The sequence below is a fragment of the Prionailurus viverrinus genome, chromosome D4, assembly GCF_022837055.1.
Source record: "Prionailurus viverrinus isolate Anna chromosome D4, UM_Priviv_1.0, whole genome shotgun sequence".
NCBI lineage: Eukaryota > Metazoa > Chordata > Mammalia > Carnivora > Felidae > Prionailurus > Prionailurus viverrinus.
The window spans coordinates 13,512,540-13,537,018 of NC_062573.1; the positions used below are offsets into that span (position 1 = coordinate 13,512,540).

The following is a 24,479-nucleotide window of genomic DNA, read 5'->3' on the forward strand; positions in this document are numbered from 1 at the left end:
ACCTGTGCCTTGGCGTTTCCCTCCTACAAGGCTGCCTGGCCCAGCACCCGGACACCAGTTGGGGGCAGAAAACCACTGCATCAGCCCTCCCTGCATGACTGAAAATGAGACTACGTTCAGTATGCCAAAGAGCCAGGTTCCCTGGGTCCCCATCCCAGCTCTGCCACTTTCTAACTGTGCAACCTGAGACGAGGGACTTAACCCCTCTGTGCCTCAGTTTCCTCGTCTATAAAACAGAAATAAGAATAGCACCTTCTTTATAGAGTAGTGTTGAAGAGTAAATGAGTGAAACATGTGACAGTACCTGACACACAGTAAGTACTAGTGATTATTACCTCGGGCCACTGTGCTCAGGCCAGCCCTTGCTTAAAATCCCCTGTGGCTCCCCACTGCCCTTGGAAAGAAGCCCGCAGCCTTCGCTGTGCTGTTCGCAGGCTTGGCACCTGCTAATTCTTCGTCTCATCCCTCTCGCCTGCCCCTCTGCTGAACCACTGGAGACCCCGAAGCATGCCACACCTTCTCTCACCTTAGGGCGGTCCATTGCCCAGAACCTGGCATCAGCTCAGCTGTCTTCCTCTCCCGAAGCCTTCTCTGAAACCCTTTCCAGGCTCCCAAGCTGCCTGTGCATCATCACCATCAATGTGCCAATGACCCTGCGCTATGTGCCAATGACCCTATACAATCTCTTTGACCTACGGGATTGAGCCACACGAGAGCAGGCAGGGGTCATGCCTGTCCCATTCTTTGCAGTGTCTACAGACCCTTCAACAGTGGCCGGCACATAGTCGGTGCTAAATAAATGGCGGTTGAATGACCAACTAAATGAATGGATGGACAAACACAGGTACCACAGAGCTGGCCTGTACCCACTGGATGGCGAGGCCTGGAGCTCAGAAATGGGCTGGAAGAGATGGCTGGAAAGGGGGTCCCAGGCCAACACTCAGGCCCAGGATGAGCCTGGAACCCCGTGTGATGCCTGGAAACCACCAATCTCAGGGCTGGGCAGGGGGCAAGGACCAGGAGGGAGCCTCTCTGTCAGGTGGCCCCTGCCAGCATCAGCCCCCCGGGGACTGGGCCCTACTTACCCGGCGTCCCTTTGCTCCCCTCATGCCTGGTGGACCTCGAGATCCTGGAGGACCCTGTGGGGAGGAGAAAGAGTTTGGAGAAGCCCCCTTTCTGGTAGCAAGGGGGCGAGAGGGAAGGCTAGGAGCATGGGGGTGAAGCCTGGCCGCAGCCTTCAGATAGGCAGTGCTTGGGAGCGGCCCCTGGGCAGGCCCAGTGCCTCTGCACAGAAGGATGCAGCCCAGTGGGAAAAGCTGTCCCACTGGGAGAAGTGGCCCACAAGCCGTAACCCTGAGTATGAGTCAATGCCCTAGGCTTGATGCGGTTGGGTGGGGGGGGAGGGGAGGGGGCTTAACCTTTCCTGGGAGTCCTGGAGTAAGAAGAAGCCTCCCTGGATGGATGAGCCATTTTCTCCTGTATCTCAAAATCGACAACCAGAAGCTACCATGCCATGCCTGACCAAAGTTTTCCTCAAATGCCCATTCCCCCTTTTCTCTCTCCATCAGCAAGGAGACTATGGCAGCCCCGTGATCTGTCCCCCGCCCTGACCCCGACTATCAGCTGCAAGCTTTGACCAGGGCAGAAAGAGCCCTGGGGTAAGGACGGGGGAAGAACCAGACCGTAGCCCTGGGGTGAGGGAGGGGGAGGCAGGGAGAAGGGGACAGGGCCTGGCCCAGGGAAGCCGCCGCCGGTTATCTGGTTTGATGCAGGAATGACGAGAGATGCAAGGGAGAGACAGGGAGGGAGGGAAGGAAAACACAGAGTTGCCTTTGTTCTCCAGCACCTGGCACAGCGCAGACCCATGACAGGAACGTGGGGACCTGCTGAAGGACCCACCAACAATCTAACAACAGGCGAGGACAGAGGGTGGAAGGAGGCAGGAAGGAGGAGGAGGAGGCTGCCTCATTGCCTCATTTCTCCCCCGGGTTCCGGCCCGGGCCGCACACACCAAGCAGCGCCTTCACGCACAGCAGGCCAGCCGGACCCCTCCACGAGCCTCCCAGCTCAGCAGCGAGCCTCAGATGGGGCGTGCTCCTTCCACAAGGAAGAGGCGGCTTCGGCCCCCTGCAAATACCAGGGAGAGGCCCAGCTCCATTTGGGGCCTCAGGAAAAAGTTGCTGTTCCCGTTCGTCCCTCCGCATGGCCTTGAGGGGTACAGACCCTCCATCAGCTGCTGCCGAAGGGCTGATGTGAGGGGCTGGGTCCCAACTTGCCCCTTGTCAGCAGAGCAAGCGGGGTGAGGACCCAGGCTTGGCCCAATAAGAAAGCAGATCTGACTCCGGGATGGCTGGAGATGGGAAGATTGGGTGAGGACGAGCCATTTTACAGCAGGATCTTGGACCGCAGCAGGCATGCAATGCGTCACTGGGAAATTTCAGGAGCCAAGTCTTGACTCTGAAGCAGTAGAATAGAGGACTTAAAGGAGCAGACTGCTCCACCAGAGAGCCAGGTTCAAATCCCAGCCCTGCCACTTCCTAATCCTGTGACCTTGGCAAGTGATTTCCACCTTTTGGGCCTCTGTTTCATCATCTATAAATGGGGATAAGAAGAATCCCTAGCTCCCGGAGTTGCTGGGAAGACAAAACGACATGGGAAGTCCCAGCAAAGGGTAGCTATCGGCTCTCTCGGTCGGGGGGGCGGGGGCAGTAACTCGAGGTTCTGGAACCTGTCCCCAGTCCCCCACATAATGAAGGTCCTGATCTGGGCTGACCTCGATGGGCTGTAGGAGGACATGGGTATTAATGTGATTGGAAAAGTGGGAAAATACTCATCAGATGTGAACGGTATCATCAGAAATGTCACCTTAACAGTAAGTCTTACTAATAATCGTGGTAATCACCGTATCTAATAAATAGTAATTCTTATTACTACCAGTCATTATGCACTTAGTATATGCAGATCATTTGCTGAGCATTACAGCATGCACTGTTACCACTTCTTTCTCATAACAACCTCATCATGAAGGTAGTACGATGTTGGCTTACGGACGGGGAAACTGAGGCACAGAGAAGACGTGACTATTGCCAACAATCACACAGCTAGAAAGTGGCCAGGATTTGACTCACATGTGTCTGATTCTGAAGTCAGATTTCTGGACCTCGGTGCTATGCCGCTTCCCAATAGCACTAGGGCAGCTGGCTGGCCGGGAAGGACCCCAAGAGATCCAGGTGACCCAGCCCCATATGCAGCAATGGCGAATCAATGGCAACCTTGGGGTCTGAAAGCAGCATGTGACTGATTTCACTCAGTCTGAGCCACCCCCGTCCCCCAGTACAGTTAGAAGCACTGAGGACACAGAGTGGGGAGGAGGTCTGCGGAGCCACGGAGGTAGAGGATTCAGAGGCCAGCACCTTCCCTCTGTATGCTGGCTGGGACATCCCTGTTTTCCCACCTCCCACTGGCCTTCCATGTTGCCTCAGCAACTCTGTTCCAGGCTCCTCCTCCCACTGGACAGATAGGGAGCCTGAGGCCCAGAGAGGCTGAGGTCTAAGGGCAGAGGAGCTCTAACTTGCTGATGGACCCTAGCCTGGGCACCTCCCACACTGATGGTCCCCAGTCACTGTGTCTCTAGGAGCATCTGCTAGACCCTCGTACCTGGGTCCCGTGAACACTGGGGAGAGAGATGGGACAGCAGCCTTCCGGCTGGGTGGGCTAGGACCCTCAGACTGCAAGTTGGGATCTTCAGCCACCAACCAGCCCCTCCAGCCCCAGGCCAGAAGTGGTTTGCCTCCTCCCCATTAACAGGGAAAGATATGCCATCAGGAGCCCAGAGTGCTGGCTCTCATCCCACCTCTGCACTATGAGTTTTCCACCTCATGAGAAGGATTGTAGGGGGCACACAGAGCCACCTGCTGCATGGCACCTCAGTCTTGGGATTATGGTTACTTGTGTGCCGGCTTCTCGTTCCTGGGGTAGTGCCTCCATATCCCTCCTCAGCACCCCCCTGACGCCTGGCACACAGTAGGTGCTCAGTAAAGGTCTGTTAATGAGCAGGAGGCTATTTCTACTTGGCACCCCCACTAGACAGGATCTTAGAAGCAGATGTGTTTCATACCAGTCCTGCACCTTCAGGGCTGAGCAAAGGCCCAGCACATAGTAGGTGCACAGAAGGGTCTGGGAACCAAGCTGGCTTTGCCTCCCTAATTGGCACAGAGAACTGGTGTGTGCATGCTTCCCTCGGATTCAGGCCATCAAAGGCTCCCATTTCCTCCCTCATCAGATTCCAGGGAGTCCCTCAGCCTGGCCTTTGGAGGGACCTGGGCAGCCTGAACTCATCGTCCCTGGCCCTGTCCCAGGATCTTGCCTGCGCTGGTCTCCGTCATCCCCCATACCCTTTCTACCTGCCTGAGCCCACCCCTCCACCTCCCCAGAGTGGGCTCCCAGCTCTGAGCCCGAGCCTTGGCTGAAGTGAGAGCCCCTCCCAGCCTCCAGCCTCCGTCAGCAGAGACAGTGGGAACAGACACTCTGAGGGCTCGGAATGAGAGCCACCCCTCCCCACCCCCAACATCACCTTCAGGAGAGCAGATGGGGTCCCCTACTCTGACTACCCTGCCTCTCCCACTCCTCCCTGCCTCGGGATCCTCAGGAATACCCCTGGCCCTCAATCATCACAAGCCCAGGCTCCCCGTGTCCTCACCTCCATGCTCTAACCCTCATCCAATGTGTCCCCAGCATTTCTCATCTTCTCCCCTACTTTCTCCATAACAGGTGTCCCTTATTTATGGGGTTCTCTCTCTCAAATGCCAGAATATAATCTCCTAATGGGCAACAGCAGTTTTCTGCCTTGTTCACGGCTGCTGTCCCCCGCTCCTGGAGCGGCTTCAGGCACACGTGACAGGGTATTTCTGGAGTGAATGAACAAAGCGATGATGGCGTTAATGACCAAGATACCCCGTGCAAGGAACATCACTACATAATGAACATTAGCTGCCCAGTTTCATTTAACTCATGTGATGACACTATCATGACCACGATTATTTTCTCTGTGTTTCAGATGAGCAAAATTTAGGTTCTGAGAAGTTCAACGATCTTCCCTGGTAATATGGAGCTGGGAATCAAACCCGGGTTTCGTCCGACTCTGGTTTTGTCTGGACTCCTCACCATTACTCGGCAGTGGGTTTGAACTCAGGGAACACGAGGGCTTTGCTTACCCGGGGTCCGGGCTCTCCAGGGGTCCCAACTGCACCGGGAGTTCCAGGATGACCCTGCCAAGAAAGAGATGGGAGAGAAGGAATCAGCTGAAGCAGGTGGCCCTTCCTCCTTCCGCCCCCGGCGGCCCAGCCCCAGCCCCAGCCCCAGCCCAGGGCCATGAGGGTGGCCTCTTGGAAGGGGAAGGGGTGGGTCTTTCTGAATGCCCAAGGTATGCGGAAGCAGGCAGACGAGAGCAGAACTGTCACCACGACAGTGATAGGAGAGGGCAAGGCGTGCACACTTGCTCCTTACCATCGATCCCTTGGGTCCAGGTGCGCCTGGGGGTCCCATCATGCCCCGGTCACCCTGTGATGGAGACAGCAATTCAGGGAGGTGATGGCTGTGGGGTGGATCTCTGCGGAGCAGGTGCAGAGGCCTTCCAGAGGCCAAAAAGGAGGGGGTAGGGACTTGTCTGAAGTCTAGAGTCGCATCACCCAGGGTGGTGACAGGCGAAGGGGCGCTGGGATTTCGCTCAGCAGAAGCCAGGAACCCGGCAAGCCCTGGGAGGCCTCGGCATCCACTGTGGCATGCCACACAGAGGGCTTTCCTCGGGCAAGGGTGATCCTGAGCAAGGATGAGCTAATGACACTGTCCCCTGTGATGCTGGCCCATGTCATGTGGTCCTCATTGGGCACGGCGTCCCCTGGGCTGGGCCTGCTGAGGTGGAGATGGTAAGGGAAGGCGCTCTCACTCTCCCCATTCCCTCGCCCGGACAGAGATGAGATGCTGGGGCATCTGAGATGCAACTCTCTTCCTCCTGATCCATCCAGACAGACTGGGCAGAGATGGTGGGTGAAGGAGACAGAGGCTGCTGGCGAAAGGGGCTCTGGCTTTGCATCCTGGCTGTTTTTGTGAGGCCCTGTGTTTTGCATCTACTCAGACGGCCAACATTTACCGAACGCCTTCTACGGGCCTGGCGCGACACGCCAGCCCCAGAAGATGCAATGGTGAGGAGCACAGACAGACCTTGCTCATGGGCCGCGAGACCCTGAGTGTCGTGGGGAGACGGACACAAATCACCAACGCAGATGCAAACCAGCGGCAGTGCAGTGGGGGCGTGGGTCTCGGTGCTAAGGCCCTTCAGCAGGGGATCTGAGGCACCTGGGCTCGGGGGTGCCCCCCGAGGCCCCCCTCGGGAAGACCTGCTTGACCCGAGGGAGCTGAAGGAGAACAGACCATGATCTAGGCAGAGAGGGTGGAGGGGTGGGAGTAGGAGGGAGGGGCACGGGCAACGGTTTGTAGGTGAGGAGGGACACGGAACATTAGAGCAACAGGGGAAGGCCAGAGTTGGTTTGATATCACACTATGGTCGTGCAAGATGTGACCACGGGAGGGCACAGGGTGCCTTCTGTACTGCTTTTTGCAACATCTTGTGACTCTATAATTACTTCAAAACGAAAAGATCAATTAAAAAGAGAAGAGGAAGAAGAGAAAACAGAGGAGGAGGAGAAGGTGGTCGTGGTAGGGCAGAGGCTTCCTCTCTCTGGACCTCAGTTTCTCTATCCAATCAGTGGGAATAATACGGGCACCCCGCAAGGCCAGCTTGGGGATCAGACAAACCCATAAAAGGAAAGCAGGTACCCTCCAGGGCCCGTGGTGGGAAACTGGAAACCACAGGGTGCTGGTGAGCTGGGAGCTAACGTGAGGCCCCGGGCACTGAACCTGGTTCACATCCCAGCTTTGTCACTTCCTACCTGGGCGACCTTGATTGAGTCAGCCTCCCCCCCACCCCCTCCCCCCTCTGAGTCTCGGTTGTCTGGTCTGTAAAACAGAGCTGCCGGGGGACTAACAAGGCAGCCTAAGGAACTGTGCCCTTTTTCAAAAAGATGGCTCTTTACCTCCCTTCTGTCGCCCGCTCCTATGCTGTGCCAGTGAGCAGGCGGGCAGGCCTGCAGCAAGTGCATTAGCTGCTCCTGCGGGAGGACAGGCGGAGCCCCCAGGGGGTGCTGGGAAAGGGGACAATGGCTCTTTGAGGGTGTGGAACGCTAGGGAAGCCAGGGGAAGCCACAGGGGAAACAAGTCTGAAATCCTCAGGGCAACTGGCCCCTTCATCATTTTTAAGATTTTAACCACGAGTTCTATCTGTTTCTATATTCTACCCCGCTGCCCCCACCAACACAACTCACCTTTTCTCCCATGATCCCCGGCTCCCCGACCAGACCAATGAATCCCAGCAGTCCCTAGAAGAAACAGTCACGAAAGCAAGAGAAAAGAGGCAGCAACGTGAATGCAAGGATGTGTTGAGTTTCAGAGGCAGCTGGCCCACATCTCCCCGTCTCTTTGGGGCTCCTCCCCGGTGCCTGGTAATGCGGCAGGCAGGCGTGGGGGCTGGCACCGAGGAGAGCTGCCTCTCTCCAGGCACTGTCCTGACTTCCCTCACTCCACCAGATGGTTCTGATTCGGGAGCCAAGCAGTGGGGCCGCTGCCAGCATCCCTGGGAGCTCCACACATTCTTCCTGTGCCAGAAGCAGGATGGGAGGCGGTCACGTTTGGGGGGGGGGGGCGGGCAGGGATGGCCCTTAAGCGGTGCTGGGAAATCTGTCCCCATCTTTCCGGGCTCTGGGGCTGTTTCAAAGAGAGAAACAAACCCGCTAGCCAGGATGGAAACAGTGTCAGAGCCTCCGCCAAAAGTCTTGATTGAAACATAGGAAGTAGAGGCCTTTATACTGTCTTGTGAAAGGCTTCCTCTCCTTTCTGAAGGGCACACACACACTCACGCTGCGGTTCCTTTTGCTTTTTTTTTTAACTCCACTGGGTGATAACTTGCCTCTGTGTTCCAGAGGCTCTTCTAGGTGGCTGCCGGCCTCGCTGGCCCTGAGTAGACACACAAGCACCGCTCAGCGAAGCTGGACAGCCTGGAGAAGCCACCCAGGAAAGCAGACACTTCCTTGTCCAGACCCCCTACTCTTCCCTGCTAAGGAAGATTTGAGCGGAGCTGGGGAGGGGGGAGGGGGTCTTGTGCAGTTCAGAGGTAGGACAATGGCTTGGGAAGAACTCAGGTTTGCAGCCAAGAGTTTCTGGGAGAATCAGCTGGCCAGCCTGTCAATCAACTAGAGTGAAAACATGGTGCCCAGTTCCAAAGGGTGAGCTGTGTCTCAGAGACCGTTTTCAGGTCTGGCCACGCACCATGTACGTTTTGCGGCTGCAGCCTGGGACTCAGCTCTGGTCCGTGTGGCTCCAAGGCCCATGTACCTGTGCCTCCACCCCAGGGCCTCCAAAGCGTGTGGCCATGAGCAAGGCACAGCGCCCCCCCCCCCCCCCCATACCCCAACACCATTGCTGCACAACGGAGGTCCTGGTCCTCTGGGCTCAGAGACCCTTCCGGGCTGAGGTATGAGGCGAGAGGAGTGAGCACCAGGTATGAGGTCATGGCTAATAAATCACAGACAGTAACCAAGTATTTGACTTTTGCAACGACTTAACTTTAAAAAAAAAATCAGACTATTTTCAAGGTGACGGCAATATTACTAACAACAGGCGGCACTTACAGAGTGCCAGGCCCTACACCTGACACTTCTCCTGTCATTGTCACCCAGTCTTTAGGTCTGTGGACCCTGGGTAAGTCACAGAGCCTCTCAGAGCCTCATCACCTGCAGAGGGGGGCGCTTTAGGAAAAGGTCTTTCCCGGTCTCCCCGGGGTTGTTCTGAGTATTGGAGATAATGCACGGCACATGTAGGCACTCCATAAACCTTAGTTCCCTCCCGTCCTGTTCTAATTTATTTTAAAAGGGCACAGGGTTAAGACGGAGGCCCGCGCGCCCCACAAGGGAGCACTCAGACATTTAGAGGATGCCGAGAGAAGGGAATAAAAACGGCTCTGTTAAGAGGCCCCTGCCCGACTGGCCCAGAGAAACAGAAATTTCATAGCTACTTTAAATTTATGAGTTGTTGGGTCCTGGAAGGCACGCGGGTCATAAACCTCAAACAAGAAGCCAAACAGGATCCTAATGAATAAGGGCCATACAGCAAGTGCCCCACTTCCCCATTCCGGCCCCCAGGACACCCATGGGGCAGTGTCCCAGAAGATCCTGGCAGGCCCAGTCTGTGGGTTGAGATGAAGCTGGCCAGGAAACCAGCCCTAGGGGCCCAGGGCTTCCACCTGGTGGAGGGCGGCAGGGTGGAGAAGCAGCTTTGACCGCTGCGGGCACCGCGGGCTCCTCTCCAGCTGGCGTGAGGACATAGGGGTGGACGGTCACCCACAGCGGGCACTGCACGGGCAGGATCTGAGTCCCCGATTTGGGGAAGGAGCCTGCCCTGGTCCTCACGCTGTCTACAGATAAAAGGGCTGTTGTCTGCTTATGGGAGTTTTTCTCCCTCCCTCCTTCCTTTCCCTCGCCAGGCACTGGGACGTGCAACCGGGAACAGGACAGCTGTGGGTTCTCTACTGGAACAGACATCTCAGGGAGGGAGTGTTTACATGCCTGGCTTCTCCCCCGACAGAGAGAGCTTCTTAAAGGGAAGGCCCATGCCTGTGATCATCTTTGTGTCCCCAGCACCTAGGACAGGGCTTGAGCCATCTGCACTCTTAGTAGCTGTTACAGAACAGCAAGGGGTCAGGAGGTCTAAAGTTTTTCCAGTCCCTCCAAGGCGGATCTTGGGAACCCAGCGGCCCCGAGTGTCAACCTTGGCTCTGACACTTGTGCTACTTCCCCGGGGGAGATCTTGTCAAGCTGCCTCGCTTCTCAGAGCCTTAGTTTCCTCATCCGTGAAATGGGGAGACTAACATCTACCGCCCTGGGGTTGGGGAGGGAATCGCAGGCAGTGGGGGCGACGGTGTTTGGTACGGAGCCTGGTGCAGGAGCCCAATCGGTGTGGCCGATACTGTGATCCTAAGGAGGACCTTATAACCCTTCACGGGGACCCTCTGCTTCTGCCATGAACAGGAGACACCTGCCCCTTTCCACACGGGGGAGGGGCCGAGGGCACAGCTGGCATGGCACCCCCACCACAGGGCTCCAGCTCTGTCTCACAATTCAGACAGGCCCCTCTCTCTTGCTATGGTCCCAGCGAGCCAGGCGGCTAGCGAGGGACTGCGCCATCCAAGGGGACCTTCGTGTTGCTGCCCCAGGCCAGACGCCTTCTCCGCCTGGCCCCAGCTTTCGCTACTTCTTTGCCTAGTCATCTTTGTCAATCAGATGGCCAACGTGGGCTAAACCGGGGTTCCTGGAAGGCTCTGGGGATGGAATTCAGGGGGTCCCCGAGCTTGACTAGGAAAAAAAATTACAACTTTTATTTTCACCGCTCTCTAGCTGAAATTGGGCATCTCCCTCAAATCTGAGTATAGCCGACAAACCCACGATACCTGTAACTGTCACAGATATTTACATGTCACAGTGCAGTCACCGTCGCAGAGATTTCAAAATGTGTCACTAAGGCTTGTCACTGTTCAAAATTGAGGCTTTGCTATTAGACATGCTACTGGATCTCATTATTCAACGCGTTCATAAAGAAGGACGGCTGTGAGTAGATGGCACTTAACATACCTTCATAAATCGCATTTCAATATAATCGATTGCCTTTGCAATCCTCCATTTTGCATTTTTGTGCATTTAAAAACTCTAATTCTTGACCAGGGGTCCATGGGCTTCACCAGCCTGCCAAAGGGCCCAAGGCACAAAAAAGATTAGGACCCCAGGACAGAGTGCTGTGCAAGGACCCTCCGTGTTCCGACATCCTAGGATTCTGAGTATCTATTTCCCGAGGGCCCTTACCATCAGCATAACTGTGAAATTAAATTTGCTGATCGCATTGCCTTTTTTTTCCAATCAGGAAATATATCCAGGCCGTGACAGCCCTTCCAAACTCCCGGGCTTCCCACAGAATGCGCTCGAATGACACTGGAAAGGTTTCAAAAATCCAGTCCACCCCCTGCTTTAATTCCTTTCTTCCCCCCAACAGATGTTGCAGGCCTGGTGAGGAAACCCGTCGTGCACGACTCTCACGCCACTGATGGCGTTTCTCAGCAGAGAGATTCTTCAGGGTCCCCAACGCCATTCTTTCTTCTGGCCTGAACCGGCGCCTTGCAGAGTTGAGGGGGTGAGGTGCTTCTTTAAGGCAGTGGAGGAGATCGCTACCTTTCGACCTGCCGTCCAAGCCCAGAGGTTAGGCTTTCAGGCTGTGTCGGGCTACAGAGGAGGGGCCCTGCGGTCTCTTCTCCCAGAACTCACAGCTGCTTCTCTGTAGCACCGAGGACCCTGGGCCTCAATAATGAAGGTCGTGATTCTCAAGCGTCCTTTTTAACGACGACTCGCGACCCCCTCTCCTCTTCAGAACCTCGCCTGACTTCCCCGCCTCCCAGAGCCCCTGGCTTGAATTTCACTTTCCTTCTAAGTGAGGGTTGCCTGGGCCAAGAGCCCCTAGCAGGTGGTTCTGGTTCTGGTTGTCAGCTTTCCTATCTGTAAATGGGGCACAGCGGGCGATTAGTGGAGGCTCTTCCAGTTTTAGCATTCTGGGAGCAAAGTCATGTAACCCCTTTGGGACCGACGCTCCAAAAACATCCACAGAGCTAGGCCATGGGACTGTGATTCACGGCTTTCTTGTTTGGGGACTTCACCCCCACGGAGAGTCAGTGGCCATTATCAGTGGAAAGGGGAGACTAGCTAACTGACCCCAGGAGCTAGGCAGGGGGACGAAAGGCAGGTGCATGTGGAGCATTCACCAAAGGGCTTGGCACAGAGTGAGTTTTCGATAAAGAGAGTCATTGTGTTCAGAGACCAGTATTGACTTACCTGCTCACCCACTGGCCCTGGCCGTCCAGGGTCACCCGGCTCTCCCTGCAAGGAAGCAAAGAGAGAGATGGCTTGGGATGGGTGATGGGAGGTCCAGGTCCCCCTGGGGGACACCCCAGCTGACTGGCCCTAGCCCCCACCGGTAGGGAAGTGTAGGAACCTCAACTCCAGCGTCTGGCCTTACAGATCTCAAATGGCGGGGACATGGGACACTTGGACAGAACCTCTGGTCCCAGACACGGCCCTAGCCACCCATTACTTGCGCCCTGATGTCTGAATCTAATTTGGGCCCTTCATCAACCTGCCGCACGTTGTGGAGGTGGCAAATGAAGCTCAGAGAGGCGAAGCAATCTGCTCAATGCCACACAGCAAGCTAGATGTAGGGCTAGAATTGGAAACTTTGGCCTGACGGATTGAAATCCCCATTCCTACTGTATCAAGCTGCCCCACCACAGGGCGAGCAGGGAATTAGGGAGTCGGGGCACCTGCACCCTAGACGCTAACCCACCAGAGCTCTGCTCCCGGCTCACAAAATGACTGGTGAGTTTTGTCCCTGCCCTGGGCTCAGCGTCCCTAACTATAAATAAGGGAAATCAGACTCATTTTTCTTGTAGGCTATTTCCAGCTCTCACGCTTGGTGGCCTCTTGGAGCCTTGTCTGCCAGCTTTATCCCATGCTGGGGTGGCTCCCGTTCCTGCGGCAGCCACGGCTGCCCTGGTCTCCCCACGGCGCGAGCTGCAGAGAGGCGAGCAGACCCGTGGGATAAATCCAGCCAGACTGTGTCACTGCTCCCACCACAGAAACCCAGCTGGTATCTGAGGGAGACAGACCCAGACCTCAGAGGGCAGGACGAGGGCTCGGACTAGCCAGGAGTTTGGCTCACAAATGAACGCGGCTCACCGCCATCGGGTTTGTGCCTCGTCCTCCCCTCCAGCTCCTGCCCCAGGCCTCACGCCCACGAGGACCAGAGGGGCCAGACACACGGGCCATGTTCCCCGAGTGGAGGGGGACACGGATGACCTGAGCTACCCTGGCTCTGCCCTAACCCTGGTGAGTCGGCCCAGCTGCAAACGTGGCCCAACATGACCCCCAAGGGGAGTCCTGGGAAAGCCCGTGAGGGAGGCTGCCCATGGGCCCGTGTGCCGGGGTCATCACCCTCCTACGCAGGCCGGTTCTTTTATGACAATTAAAAAAACCCCAAAAACCTGTTAACGAATATAATACATATTTACTGCACAGGATGGGGAAAACCTAGAGGCCCACAGAAGGAGACGGAAACGTCCTATACTCTCACCACCCAGAGAGAGCCCCCGTCCACACTGCAGCCTCTGCTCCGGGCCCCCGGGAACACGGTACAATCAGCCCCCACCACAGACCGGGGCCTACCTAACCTTCCATCCGTAACCTGCTTCCTGCCTCCACCACGTCCACGCGCACGGGCATTTCCCATCCGGTGAACTTTTCCACTACACCACCTTTCGTGGCCGCATCGTATCCCGGTACTTGAACACTACTCTGCTGTTGGACATTCAGGTTATGGTCATTTATTCCTCTCTGGTACCAATATGTTGTGATAATGGGGACCATCGCCCTCCTTTCCACAACTGCCCGTGGGATTTGGGGTCCTTCCTGGGGCCCTCATTGGCTGGCTCGCCTTTTCTTCTGTTCCCCGGTGTCCCCCTCAACCCACCAAGCCCAGTCACCTCCAGGACTCCTCACCTTCATGCCATCCGGGCCGGGCCTACCAGGAAACCCCTTTCTGCCAGGCTGGCCCTGCAACAGAGAGAGGTGAGTGAGTGGGGGGCAGAGGCAGCCTTGCTGGGGTCCCAGCCCTGGTGCAGGAGAGGGTCACAATGCGGGGCGGAGGGAATTGGAGCCCCGGGGGCACCAGGCTATCTATACTGGAGATGCAGGGAGGGGTCTGCACCTGTGTGACCTCAAGGAAGTCTCCCCTCCCAGGCCTGTCCTGTTTGTAAATGGGGATGTTGAAACCCGCTTTCAGGGAATGAGGAAAAGGGAGGAGGGCACAGAAGATAAAGGGCCCAGAGGAATGGAGAGTTTATACCAGTGGTTTTCAAAATGTGGTCTGGGGATCCCTGTGGTCCCTGGGGCCCTTTCAAGGGACTGATGACCTCAGAACTATGGTTCGTAATAATGCCAAGACACTGTTTACTGTGTCTCTCTCCTCCTGAGTGTGAGCGGACTTTTCCAGAGGCGACATGACATGTGGTAGCAGGAACAGATTGAATGCAGAAGCAGATGGGAGAACCCAGCCGACTTCTATTAAACCCGACATTAAAGAGATTTGCAAAAATGGTAAAACAATGCCACTCTTTTCATTAGATCATTTTGCTTTGGAAAATATAGCTGGTTGGGTTGTTTTGTTTTGTCTTGTTTATAGAACTATTATTTTTGTTAACATGAAATGGGTTTATTATTCCGTCAAATGAATAAATACATTGAAAAGTTTTCAGTTTTTTTTTTTGTTTGTTTTTTTTTTTAATTTTTGGGACAGAGAGAGAACAGAGCATGAACGGGGGAGGGGCAGAGAGAGAGGGAGACACAGAATCGGAAACAGGCTCCAGGCTCCGAGCCATCAGCCCAGAGCCTGACGCGGGGCTCGAACTCACGGACCGCGAGATCGTGACCTGGCTGAAGTCGGACGCTTAACCGTCTGCGCCACCCAGGCGCCCGAAAAGTTTTCAGTTTTAATTACTAATATCAATAGGTGGAACGCACACAAAGAAAAGCGTTCAGGGTCCCTGATTGTTTGTTTGAGAGGGTAATCAGGCCCCAGGACCAAAGCATGCACACACTGCTGGTTTACACAGTCAGCTGGGGTGGACCCTGTGAGAGGCCACCTGGGGCTGAGCAGTCGGGCGGGATGCTTGCAAGGTTAGGTTCTAGACTGAGACACGGGGCCAACCCCTCACTCTGAGCCCGATGGCCTCGGATGATACCCAGACCAGCAATGCCACTCTCATGGAGAATCAAATGTAGGAGAGTAGAGACAAAGCCCAGCACATGGCAGCCGGGCCACCACGGCCGGCCAGCTTCCTGTCTCTTGTCTCTCTTCTTTGGTGTCTGTTCTAGTCCCCTCTCTGGCTGGCCCAAGGCTCCCTCTGATGACCTCTCTGCACAGCACCACCCAGATGTCATCTGTCTGCACACAGCTCGCTCGGCGCTGACAAATCCCACCTCCCCTGGGGGCCAGCGACACTCACCTCTAAGCCAGGGGCCCCGGGTGGCCCCATGGGTCCCTCATCTCCCTAGAGTTGGGAGACACAAGAGAGGAAAAAAAGAGAAATTAATCCAGTGAGACTCTCAGAGAACTTGACCTGTAAGGAGGGAAAGGGATGGACAGAGGAGAGCCTTCCTGGACCAAGAGAAAGGGTACCTCTGGTCCCCCTGCTGGGCCCCCTCTCAGGCCACACAAGGACATCTGCATGAATGGGACCTCCCATGTCATCTGAATGTGACAGGCCCAGGTTCGCAACAGTGCTGGGCCGAAAGTCAAACCCTTTCATATGCTGTGGATACAGAGCCCCAGGCTGCAGCTCAAAGATATGAGCCCTATCCTGAGCTCTGCCATTGATTCTGATAAGGCAAACCTTAGCCTCACCATGCCTCAGTTTCCCCTGTAGAATGGTGCAGAATGGAGAGGATCATCCTAAAGTATGATGATTAGCCTAAGTTGAGTTGCTGGAGGACAGTGATGATCTCTTATTCCTTCCTGAGGCCCCATCCCCTACACCGTCACAAACACCACTCAAGATAGGTGTGCAGCGTCTCATGGACGTGTGGTGAGTGAAGGTGGGGACAGGGGCATGAGAGAGGGAGGAGATGAAGAAGTGAATGAATGCGGGAGTGGATGAATGAATCCATGAAGATGTGAGCAGGTGGCAGTCTCTTTAGTGGTCACGTGGGTGTAGACAGAGGCACGTAGCTGGCGCCCCTCCCCTGCCCTCCCTTTCTACTCCTGGCCCTCCCGCAGGCTAGGGGAAGCCTCCAAGCTGGTCTCTCTGGCATGGCAGGCCTGACCAAGAGGCCCCCTCCGGAGCTTCCCCCCCCACACCCGGTTTCCAGGAAAACAGCTCCACGTGGCAGCTCCCGGAGCCAGCGCTGGGACCCCGCCAGACCCAGAACCAGCCTGTGAAGGGATCCATGTCAGCTGGATGCGTGCCTGTGGTTGTGGCAAGTCGGGGCCTCCTGTACCCTCACCCAGGGCTGTGTGTCATGGGAGCCTTGGAGCCTGAGCCCAGGTGGGTGGTGGGGGGCCTCGTGTGCAGAGAAAACCTGGGGCCAGCCCACGGGGTGCCCAACAGGCCCACCCACAGAGAACGTCTCACCCCTTCAGCATGAATGAGGAAATAAGCCAATCTCCTCTCTGTCCTTCACCAGCGCTGCAAGTCATAGAATTCTCTGGGGATGCCCCCCAGGCAGCTCCCAGGAACACGGAGTTAATAGCACAGGGTCTCTGTCATGGGTTTTGGGCTCAAGCAGACGTGGCTTTGAATCCTGACCCTGCCTACCATTGACCATGGGACCCAACACAGTGCCTCCACCCTGAGTGTCAGGGTCTCACCTGTAAAATGGAGCTGATAATTTCTACTCTACCCACCCCCGCCCCGCAACGCCCCGGTAAGCTGTGCTGCAGGTGGGAGCAGAGGCGGTGGCCTCCAGAGAGAAAACCCCGGGGCAATGGGGATGCCATGGAGGGAGAGAGTGACCTGCCAGCCAGGCCAGGTCAGAGAACGACCTTGGCAGGGTCATGGGGCAGGACTGGAAAGGATGAGCTGGAGGGCAAGTCTGGGGCAGCCCAGGGTTTTGCCCTGGTTGAGGCCTCCAGGACCCAGGATGGAGCAGGCAGGGCTGCAGGGGACGGGCAGGGGGCAGGGGGCAGACAGTCTCACCTCGGGCCCCAGCTGCCCACGGGGTCCCGGCAGGCCTCGAGCTCCAGGCTTACCCTGGTGAGAAGGGAACAAAAAGCTGTCTCAGAGGCGACACCCCCACATCCAGCAGAGGCTGGTGAGACCCCCCAACGATTCCAAGCCAGGGAGCCAGCCCTGGAGGCCTGGGGTTTCCGCAGAGACTGGGGCTGCCCTAGGCAGGGACTCACCTTCATGCCTTCTGGGCCGTTGTCCCCAGGGGGGCCGATGTCTCCGGGGAACCCCTGAGGGCAAACAGAGAGCAGGGGTCACCCATAGGTGAAGGGAAGTGCTAAGAGTATAGGTCTTGGAGGGACACTGACCCGGGTCTCCATCCCTTCCTGCGTGGGATGTGACCCTGGGCAGCTCAGTTAACCACCTTGACCCTGCGGTCCTCTCTTCTCACACAGGTATCTCGGGAACAGCCCATACATCTCAGGTAGTTGCTGAGAAAATTAAATAAGACAATGCAAGAGAATACTTAGCACTGGAAAAAGCTCCCAGAGCCCACAAGGTTGTCTGAGCCAGAATTTCCCAAGTCCTGGGCCCGCGGCAGCCAGAGTGCCTTAGCTAGCCACCCTCAGCTTTGACAAACGTCATCCTTCGCGGTGATCCTGCAGACACGATTATGTTCTGGGTTTGCGGCGACTTTGAAGGGACTGGGAAATGCTGATCTAAATAAGCTCATCTCCTCCTATCCAGAGCTGAAATCCCCCCTCCGTCCTGGCCAGCTGTGTTGGGCTCTGCTCCCTGTCACCAATGAGGGCTCACTGCTCCCAGACCAAGCCGGTTCCCAATGAATGGATCACCGTGCAATGGAGGCTTCTTCCTGATATGGAGCAGAACCCCCTCCTTTTCCCCTTGACAACGTCATACCGCCCCTTAGGACCCCACAAAGCACAAGGGAGTTCTTCTCCCCACAGTGGTCTTCGCACAATTCAGAGACCAGTTATTCCCTCCTCACAGGCCTACCCTTTGCTGCTCCCTCGATGGTTTCTAGTCAGGGGCCCTGGGCCCCTCAGTCTTGCCACCTCCAAGTGGTCAGCTTCCATTGTTGGCAATCACTAGGATGCCGATGCTTCTCTGGGTATGAATAGACCAGCAGAGGCCAGCATGGGAAATCCCCTTCCTTGTTTTCAGTGTAATACCTCTGCTAATTCATCCTAGCACCGCATTCACTTTTAGGGCAGCCCCAACTACCCCCTAAGTTTCCTGACAACTAGAAACCAAAAGCTTCTTGTATAAATCCCTGGGATCAAAATGCCTCCTCCCATGTTGTCTTCATAAGTGTTTTTTTTTTTTCTTCTTCTTCTTCTTCTCTGACTTTTGGTCACAGGAAGTCAAAGCACCACATCTTTTTCTTTAAACTGAGAGCCTCGGGGCACCTGGGTGGCTCAGTCGGTTAAGCGTCCGACTTCGGCTCAGGTCATGATCTCACGGCTCATGAGTTCAAGCCCCGCGTTGGGCTCTGTGCTGACAGCTCAGAGCCTGGAGCCTGCTTCACATTCTGCATCTCCCTCTCTCTCTCTGACCCTCCCCCGTTCATGCTCTGTCTCTCTCTGTCTCAAAAGTAAACAAACGTTAAAAAAAATTAAAAAAAAAAAAATAAACTGAGAGCCTCAAAAACTTGTTTTGCCACCGACTGACTGTGTGATCCCAGGCTGGTTCCTGAGCACCTCTGGGCCTTGGCTTGCTCATCTGTAAAGTGGTGACTACATCACCTTACAGGGCCATTCTGAGGCTTGAAGTGGATAGCACAAAGCACTTACTCCAGTGCCTGGCCACCCGCTGAGCACTCAATAAAAATCCGTATCTAAAAGGATTTGGGGTCCCGTGTCCTGCCTGGAGTGGGCCTATCTCTAGGGAGAACCCGGATGTCAGGATGCTGATCAAATTCTGGCACTCACACAGATCAGACACACTGATGAGTGAACAAGCGAATTCAGCGAGGGCTGCAGAGTCAAAGGGCACCGCCCCCCCCTCCTGCCCATGGTCTCAGAAGGAGCAGAGACCCAGGAAGGCGCTGACACGCTCATCAGCTTCTGTCTCCAGCTGTGCAGAGCCATCTTCTGGACACCGAGTTAGCCAATCCAAACAGGACCCAAAGATGGGAGAGGCGGACCCCGGATCTGCCCGGGGACCCAGGAGAGAACCAAAGCAGACCTTATTGGCTACAAGTAGCAGTGACCCTGAGGAAGTCACTCCACTACCCAGTGATTCAGTTTCCTTATCTGGGACATGGTGGCAGGTAATGCCTCCCTCACATGGTTGTGGTGGCAATTCAGCATGTTCTTATCCCAAAGACACTACGCAGCCTGCTGGCATGAGGAGGTGCCCAAAGCACACGAGGCGACATGCGCCCCACCCCCAGCGGCCAGCCTGCTGGCAAAGCCAGACCGCTAGCACAGTCTTCTTCCTCAGTGGCCAGGGTAAGGAATCGAGGCCACGGAGGACAGGCCAACTCCATTCGTCTAGAGCTGGGACTGTGTCACAGCCAAAGTCAACACAGTGGGAAGTCAGAACTTTCAGGAAACCATCCCTCATCTATCTGGGCGATACCAGGAGTGATCTTTGGAAGGGTCTGGGGAGCTCAGCAGACAGAGAGTTTTGCCTCTGAGATCTTGTGAACGAGCAAGGTCAGAGGCCAGGGAGTGTGTGTGTGTGTGTGTGTGTGTGTGTGTGTATACATGGCGGGGGGGGGGGGTGGGGGCTGGCTGGGGTTGCCCCCTAGACTCCCTGAAGGACCTGGGTGCTGAGGACCCCAGACAGACAGCAGCCCTGGCACAGAGCACCCCATTCTCCAGAGATGGTCCCAGTCGGAGGGGCCAGTGGAAAAGCTCAGCCATTATATGCCTCAGCCTGTCATACGTGACATGTGGGCGCTAGCTGATAGACGGTTAGCGGACTCGTGTGGATTTTCACATGTGCCAGAACCTCTCGGGGCTCTACCTACCTAAGGCAAGTTATATTAATTGCTAGATGATCCTTCATGATTTCTCATTCTCCATTCAAACCCCAGAATTTTATCATTGCTTCTTGCTCCCCATTCCTGGAAGTGCTGAGCCTTGAACCATTTCCAGGGGGAGTGTGGGTGGTTGGAAGGGTTCCAGGGCTCAGGCTCGAGAATGCAGGAGCTCCTGTTAAAGGTGCAGGACCGAGTTCAGAGGGCTTTCCTGATGTTTTTTCTGGAAACTCTAAAGGTGGCCACAGAGCTAGGCAGAGTCTCTGAGGCCAGCTTCCGTCCCACTGCCAGCGAGAGCTGCCAGGGGCACAGAGTCAGAAAAGGAAAGATCTCTGATCTCAGAACTTCTATTCTCAGCCCCCATCTCCCGTTTGCTGTGTGTCCTCAGGTTAGCTCCACCCACCCCCTGATTTCCGTATCTCAGTTTCCCAAGGACAACACTCAGTCCCAGCTGTAGCCAGACACAGCAATATGGCATCACATACCTCGGGGCCAGGAGGCCCAGGAAACCCAAGGGATCCCTTGTCTCCAACTTTGCCCTGTGGAAGAGAAGAGATGGCGGGGGACGCAGGGGTAAGTGAGGGCCCACTTGCCACCATCCCTTGTGTTACCCCCCAGGCTGTGGGTAGTTGGAAAAGCTCAGGAGCATATGAATGAAATCTGCCTAGACTGATAGGAGCTAGTGTTGAAGCCCCGCCTCCTACACTTACAGACATGGGACCCTGGGCAAGACACTTCATCTTGCAGAACCTCAGTTTCACTCTTTAAAGAACTATTGTATGGGAAGGGTCTGATACATAGTAACATTCAACAAACACATGACACCCACTGCTGATATTCATGCTACTACTGTTTTCAAGGCTTGGGAGCCCCAGATTCTGATTCTCCCCAGAACTCGACATTGACTGCGGCCTATGTACGACGCTGGGTGAGTTCCTGCCTCTCTGGGCTTCAGCGTCCTCATCTGTAAAATGGGTGAATCTCATTGCTGTCTTGCTCTGCTCGTCTCCCAGAGCTGCTGCAGGAGGAAACGAGGTCCAGGATGTGACCACCCCTGGCCATGTTGCATGACTGTTTGGAGAGGGTGAGGTTTGGGGGTGTCAGAACAAAAGGTACTTACCAGAGGCCCTGGCTTCCCCCGTGCGCCTGGGAACCCTGGCAACCCCTGGCTCCCCTGGAAAAGGTCAAGAGCAAGCTGGGGTTAGTAAGGAACAGAAACGGCCAGGTGAACAGCTGCTCAGTCATCCTTGCCCAGCTGAGGCCCAGAGAACACCAACCTTGGGGGAGACGAGCTCCCCCCTCACTTTCCCTGCTTGTAAGCTCCAGCTGGGCACCCCTGGGGGCTGGGCCTCAGGGACACAAAGGAGAAACAGTAGCCCCTATTCCTCACCAAACTGTCCTGGCACCCGGGACCCCAGGGCTCCAAGCAAAAGCACTGTCAGTGCCCTTATGCGTGAGGAACTCTGCAGACGGGGGCCCGGCAGGGGAAGCGGCGAGGCCCGGATGGCTCGAAATCCGGAGACACCGAGGCTGGGTCAGGACAGGCCGGCCAGGAGGGAGGGAAGAGGAAGAGGGAGAGCTGGCCAACATCTGGGCCTCGTTGACTGGCTGGGTGAGGGCCAGATGTGGCCACATGGTGCCGGACACAGGCAAAGAGGAGCCGGCCTCGGCAGGCTGCCCCGGTTCATCCATCAGTCAGTAAGGCCAGTTACTCACTTACTCAAACGTGTCCTAAATGTTCTGTGCAGGACTCTGAGCTCAGCTACACCAGAGCGGTCTGGGGCAGTGTCCTGAGGGAGCCTGCTGTCTGGCAGGGGGGTGAGCACAAGTTTCCATCTACCAAGTGCTGCACAGGTAACGGATAGGCTGCTCGGGGCATGCAGAGAGGGAAATGGCCACCATCCGAGCAGGTGGAATAAATGGTATCTGAGCGGGGTTCTAAATGATGGGTAGGTTGGGCCATGCAGAGGCTGAGTGGAGGGGTGCCAGGCAAGGCAGCCATGTGTGCAAAACCGTGGGGGGCGGGGGTGCAGAGGGCACTTCCGTGGAGCACAGGGATGTTAAGAGCAAGGGGCAGGAATGGGTCTGAGAAACTTGCTCACTAGGGTCCCGGGTGCTGGGGAGTCAGGACAGCACTCGGGGAGCAGTAGGGAGCCATGGGTGGTTTGTGAGCAACGAGCAGAGCTTTGTGGCAGTGAGGAAGACAGACTGGGAGGGAGGAAGCTGGGGGCCTGGAAATAAGTCGGGAGGCTGTTGTAAAGTCCAGAGAAGAGATGGTGATGGGGGTACTGAGGCTGGAGAAGGTACGATTATGTGAAAGGAAGCCATGTTGCAGGGGGATCCTGGCCCATCAGGGACCCCGAGAAGAAAGCCAGGACCAGAGAAGAGCAGGGCAGGGGGCAGGAGGCAGGGGGAAAATGTGCCGCAATTACCTTGTCTCCTTGGAATCCGGTATCTCCTGACACACCGGGAACCCCTTGTTCACCCTAAATATACACCAGCAAAGAACGTTACGACGGAGACCGTGCGGGGTTCCGGGCGCCTCCCCGCTTCCAGACCCACTGGCAAGGTACGGCTTTGCCGAGGCTGTCCCCAAAGTGGATCTCACCAGCGGCAGCCTTGTCAAAGTAAAGGGCAGAGGCCCCCCGGGAGAGCCAGGGCCTGGGGGGCACCACGTCGACCTGTCTGCACGTCTGCCTGGGGTTGCTCAGGTGGCTGACAACTCCGCTAACAAGCTCAGCTGCCTGGCCTTTCCAGGAGAAGCAGCACTTACAGATCAGAGGAATGGTTTCTTGATCCATCAAGTCCTTCCTCAGCTGATGTCACACAGGGGCAAGTGTAGCCTGTATAGTGCCCCACCCCCCATCACTGGGGTTTCTAAGTGTCTGCATCTATGGCTTGATATTTTTCACCACCAGGCTGGGAGCCGTCACTCTCCCTTCTGTGCGAGCCTCGATGCCAGCCATCAGCTTAGGCCCGCGTCTGATTAGTTGCTTTTAATTAGCTATAGCACGAGAAACATAGTCTTGCTGAGACTATGTGCCAACAGCGAGTAAATGGGTCTCGAGTTAGTTCTGGCATTTCTTTCCTAAGGTGACATAGGGCACAGGCTCGGTGACAGTGGTCTCTTCTGGTCCCTCCCTATTTGCAGCCACATCCTGGTAAACGAACGGTCAGAGAACCACATCGGAAGATGTTTCTTCTTACCGCGGGAGTCACATCACGCAGTCCTTATCATTTCCAGCCTTCCATGTGGGACATTCCCAGCAATACCCTGGCCCCAGGGCTCAGAGAACATTCCCAGCCCCAGGAACAGTTGGGAGAATGGGGAGAAAACCCAGGAGGATGTGGAGAATCCACATCATGCAGCTAAGGCCACAAACCGGCAGAAAAACTTCCTCGGTAAAACAAAAGCCAAAATTTAAAAAAAAAAAAAAAAAAAAAAAGAAAGAAAGAAGGAAAGAAAGAAAAGAAAGAAAGAAAGAAAGAAAGAAAGAAAGAAAAAAAAAATCTTTAAAAAAACCACTTACTTTGGTTTTTCCAGTTTGGAAAACCCTGTAAAATATCCCAGAGGTTTGAAAGCCAAGGAAGTTTTTTTTTTTGTTTGTTTTGTTTTGTTTTGTTTTGTTTTGTTTTGTTGTTTTGTTTTGTTTTAATATCTAAAAGAGGAGCAGAGGGGTTTAAAAAAAAAAAAAGTTTAAAAAGACACCTAAGAAACCAGGACAATGGATTCGGAGAAAGCTGGGGCTGGAGCGGGAGTCTTGGTTCCAGAACGTGCCTCCACGCAGGAAGACAGAGCCAAGTGGTTGTAAGTGGGACCGAGGCCAGACCGGGTCATGGAAAATCTGGGATTCTAGGCAGCATGACCAGGGAGCATGAAGGGATGGCCCCGTCATCCCTGGGGGGTGGGGGCAGGGGGCTGATCGGAACCTCTCTCTCAGCCACATTAAAATCCCTCCCCAGCTAAAGGGGCAACAAAGAGAGCTCTTTTTTCTTTTTGTCAACCCCAAAGTCGTATTTAATTTTTTTTTTTTAAACTATGGGCAGGAAAACAATTTCTTCCACTTCTTTTCTTTCTTTCTTTCTTTTTTTTTTTTCCAGAGCTTTCACATCCCGAAATGTCCCAGGCACCAGCAGTCAGCAAGCCAGCCGAGTTCCATGTAACACGTTTATTTCCATGTTCCTGGAGGAACAGTGAGCTGGAGGCCAGGTCTGCAGAAGGGCCTATAAAAAGCTCAGTGCTTACACCCTCGCTCCCCCTGCCTCCTTTCTCCCTTATCCATGACTTCAACATTTCCAGAGTACTGGTGTCTCAAACCCCAGAGTAAAGAGGTAGCCGTGGGGAAGCCCCTGCCTCCAACAGAAAGCCCCTCCATCTCAAGGGGAAGGTCACAGAAGAGGGGGGAGCTTAGCAGCCAGCAGGGCAGAGGTGGAGCTGAGGTCGGGTGGGGGACGGGACTACAGCCAGGGGCTTGGGTGGGACTGCAGGGGATGGAAGAGGTGGAGACAGATGGAGAGAGGCCTGGGGTGAGCACTGCACCCCCTGGCTACCTAGGGTTGGGGTGGGTAGGACAGTCTGGGTGTGTCCATTTCTGCCCAGAGCTTTGC

At 55.4% G+C, this 24,479-nt stretch overlaps 1 protein-coding gene across 6 annotated transcripts in view; it reads right to left on the reverse strand.

The window, feature by feature from the left end:
- The window catches only part of COL27A1 (collagen type XXVII alpha 1 chain), a 140,401-nt gene that overhangs the window by 45,648 nt on the left and 70,274 nt on the right, over window positions 1-24,479 (reverse strand). For 3 of the 6 annotated variants that reach the window (XM_047829186.1, XM_047829183.1, XM_047829182.1), the window contains 13 exons: window positions 23,402-23,426; window positions 22,304-22,357; window positions 20,992-21,045; window positions 20,357-20,410; window positions 17,101-17,154; window positions 16,895-16,948; window positions 15,206-15,250; window positions 13,701-13,754; window positions 11,982-12,026; window positions 7,380-7,433; window positions 5,506-5,559; window positions 5,214-5,267; window positions 1,086-1,139 (listed from right to left, as the gene is read on the reverse strand). In XM_047829186.1, the coding sequence (XP_047685142.1) occupies window positions 1,086-1,139; window positions 5,214-5,267; window positions 5,506-5,559; window positions 7,380-7,433; window positions 11,982-12,026; window positions 13,701-13,754; window positions 15,206-15,250; window positions 16,895-16,948; window positions 17,101-17,154; window positions 20,357-20,410; window positions 20,992-21,045; window positions 22,304-22,357; window positions 23,402-23,426 (655 nt within the window). The remainder of the gene's footprint in view (window positions 1-1,085; window positions 1,140-5,213; window positions 5,268-5,505; window positions 5,560-7,379; window positions 7,434-11,981; window positions 12,027-13,700; window positions 13,755-15,205; window positions 15,251-16,894; window positions 16,949-17,100; window positions 17,155-20,356; window positions 20,411-20,991; window positions 21,046-22,303; window positions 22,358-23,401; window positions 23,427-24,479) is intronic. The other 3 variants (XM_047829185.1, XM_047829184.1, XM_047829187.1) reach the window with 2 other exon arrangements.